The sequence below is a fragment of the Oryzias melastigma genome, unplaced genomic scaffold (genome assembly GCF_002922805.2).
Source record: "Oryzias melastigma strain HK-1 unplaced genomic scaffold, ASM292280v2 sc00848, whole genome shotgun sequence".
In the NCBI taxonomy this organism is placed as follows: Eukaryota; Metazoa; Chordata; class Actinopteri; order Beloniformes; family Adrianichthyidae; genus Oryzias; species Oryzias melastigma.
Genome location: NW_023417434.1, coordinates 13,241 through 14,758, shown reverse-complemented (window position 1 = coordinate 14,758; position 1,518 = coordinate 13,241). Strand labels below are relative to the sequence as shown.

Genomic DNA, 1,518 nt, shown 5'->3' with positions numbered 1-1,518 from the left:
AGTGGCAGTGGAGTGGCAGTGGAGTGGCAGTGGAGTGGCAGAGAAGTGTCTGTATCACTGCTATTCCGAGAACATGCATAAAGTTAGCGCGTCTAAGCTCGTGTGGCAGATTTTACAAATTTTTTACCCATGATATGGCAGTGAAAGCCAGTGGGACCGGAGCTTTACTTCACCTGTCTGACCTTACTTCACCTGTCTGACCTTATCTCACCTGTCTAACCTCTTCTTCAAGTTGTCCTACCCCCCTCCAAAATGTCTAAGCTTTTGTGTGTTGGGCTTTTAGAAAAACCTTTGATTTAATCTGTTACTGAACAAATAAACTGGATCAGATCATGTCCCCTCATCTTGACCCAACCCATTGGCCTCACCTGTCAAGCATTTTGGTGCTAGCTCTTTCCAGTTTCTCCAGGATCTGGGGGAGCTGCGCGTCATCATCACAGGCTGAGCCCCAGCCTAGAACCCGAGCCAGATCATTGCCGGTCCCAAGGGGCAGAACCCCCAGCTGACACTGAAGCAGAGAACGGGTTTTGGTGCTGCTGATGACTGTGTGACCACGCTTCGCTGTAAGGTGGTACCTGTTTGTGCAGCATGAGAGCGTCGATCTCAGACAGGACCCAGCCGACGCTTCCGTCTCCTCCACAGACCAGAATCCTGAAAGTGTCAAACTTCTGGAACAGGCGCAGACTGGTGGACAAAGATCAACGGTTTTAGCTGCTGCGCTACGTCAGTGAAACGAGGCAGGGATCGAGTCTCACCCCAGGTGAGGCCCTCCGTTCATCAGGTCAAACACCTGTGCCGGGTTCAGCAGCTGCTTGAAGCGCCGCAGGAATTTCACACCCTGATTGTCTCCACTCTTAGAATTGACAAAGACCAGCAAAGGACTGGTGCAGGACGGGGGACACGAAGCTTTCCAGAAACCTGGACAAACAGACTGAAGTGAATCTGCAGGTCTGGTTGACTCACTTTACAGATGGGAGTCATCCACTGACATGAACGTCAACGGCATGTCCCAACCAAGTTATGGAGTCAATCAAACAAGTCACAGAGCCAATCACACAAGTCATAGAACCAATCAAACAAGTCAGAGTCAATTAAACAAGTCACAGTCAATCAAACAAGTCATGTCACAGATTGCCTTTTAGAATTAAAGAACATTTACAACAATATCAAAAGTCAGAAAACGATGCAACAACTCAATCACAAACATCATCAAAACACAAAACTGACTAATTAAAAACAAACAGCAAATGCAAATAAATGTCACATTCCTGCTATAGTGTACGTTCACTGATACCATCCACTGTTATGGTTCATTACTAATGTCCAATACCAGCGTTTGTTACCAGCATGCACTGCTCACTTCCATTTAACTTTTTGACTAAAAGTCTTTAAATCAGGACTAAAGTTTAAAATACTTTACTTTTTGTAAACTTACCGCCTTTAGACAATGTTAACCTTTATAATCTCGTAGGCTGCCTGAATATAAGACTTTTCTAGGAGGGTCTTCCAGGTGCTGCA

The 1,518-nt window shown here is 45.9% G+C and overlaps 1 protein-coding gene across 1 annotated transcript in view; it reads right to left on the bottom strand.

The window, feature by feature from the left end:
• Positions 1-368: 368 nt before the first annotated feature.
• The window catches only part of LOC112138800 (diacylglycerol kinase delta), a gene marked incomplete at both ends in the record, with an annotated part of 6,314 nt that continues 5,164 nt past the window's right edge, over positions 369-1,518 (bottom strand). The window contains 3 exon segments of the mRNA XM_024261438.1: positions 369-508; positions 576-684; positions 756-918. Of these exon segments, the coding sequence (XP_024117206.1) occupies positions 369-508; positions 576-684; positions 756-918 (412 nt within the window).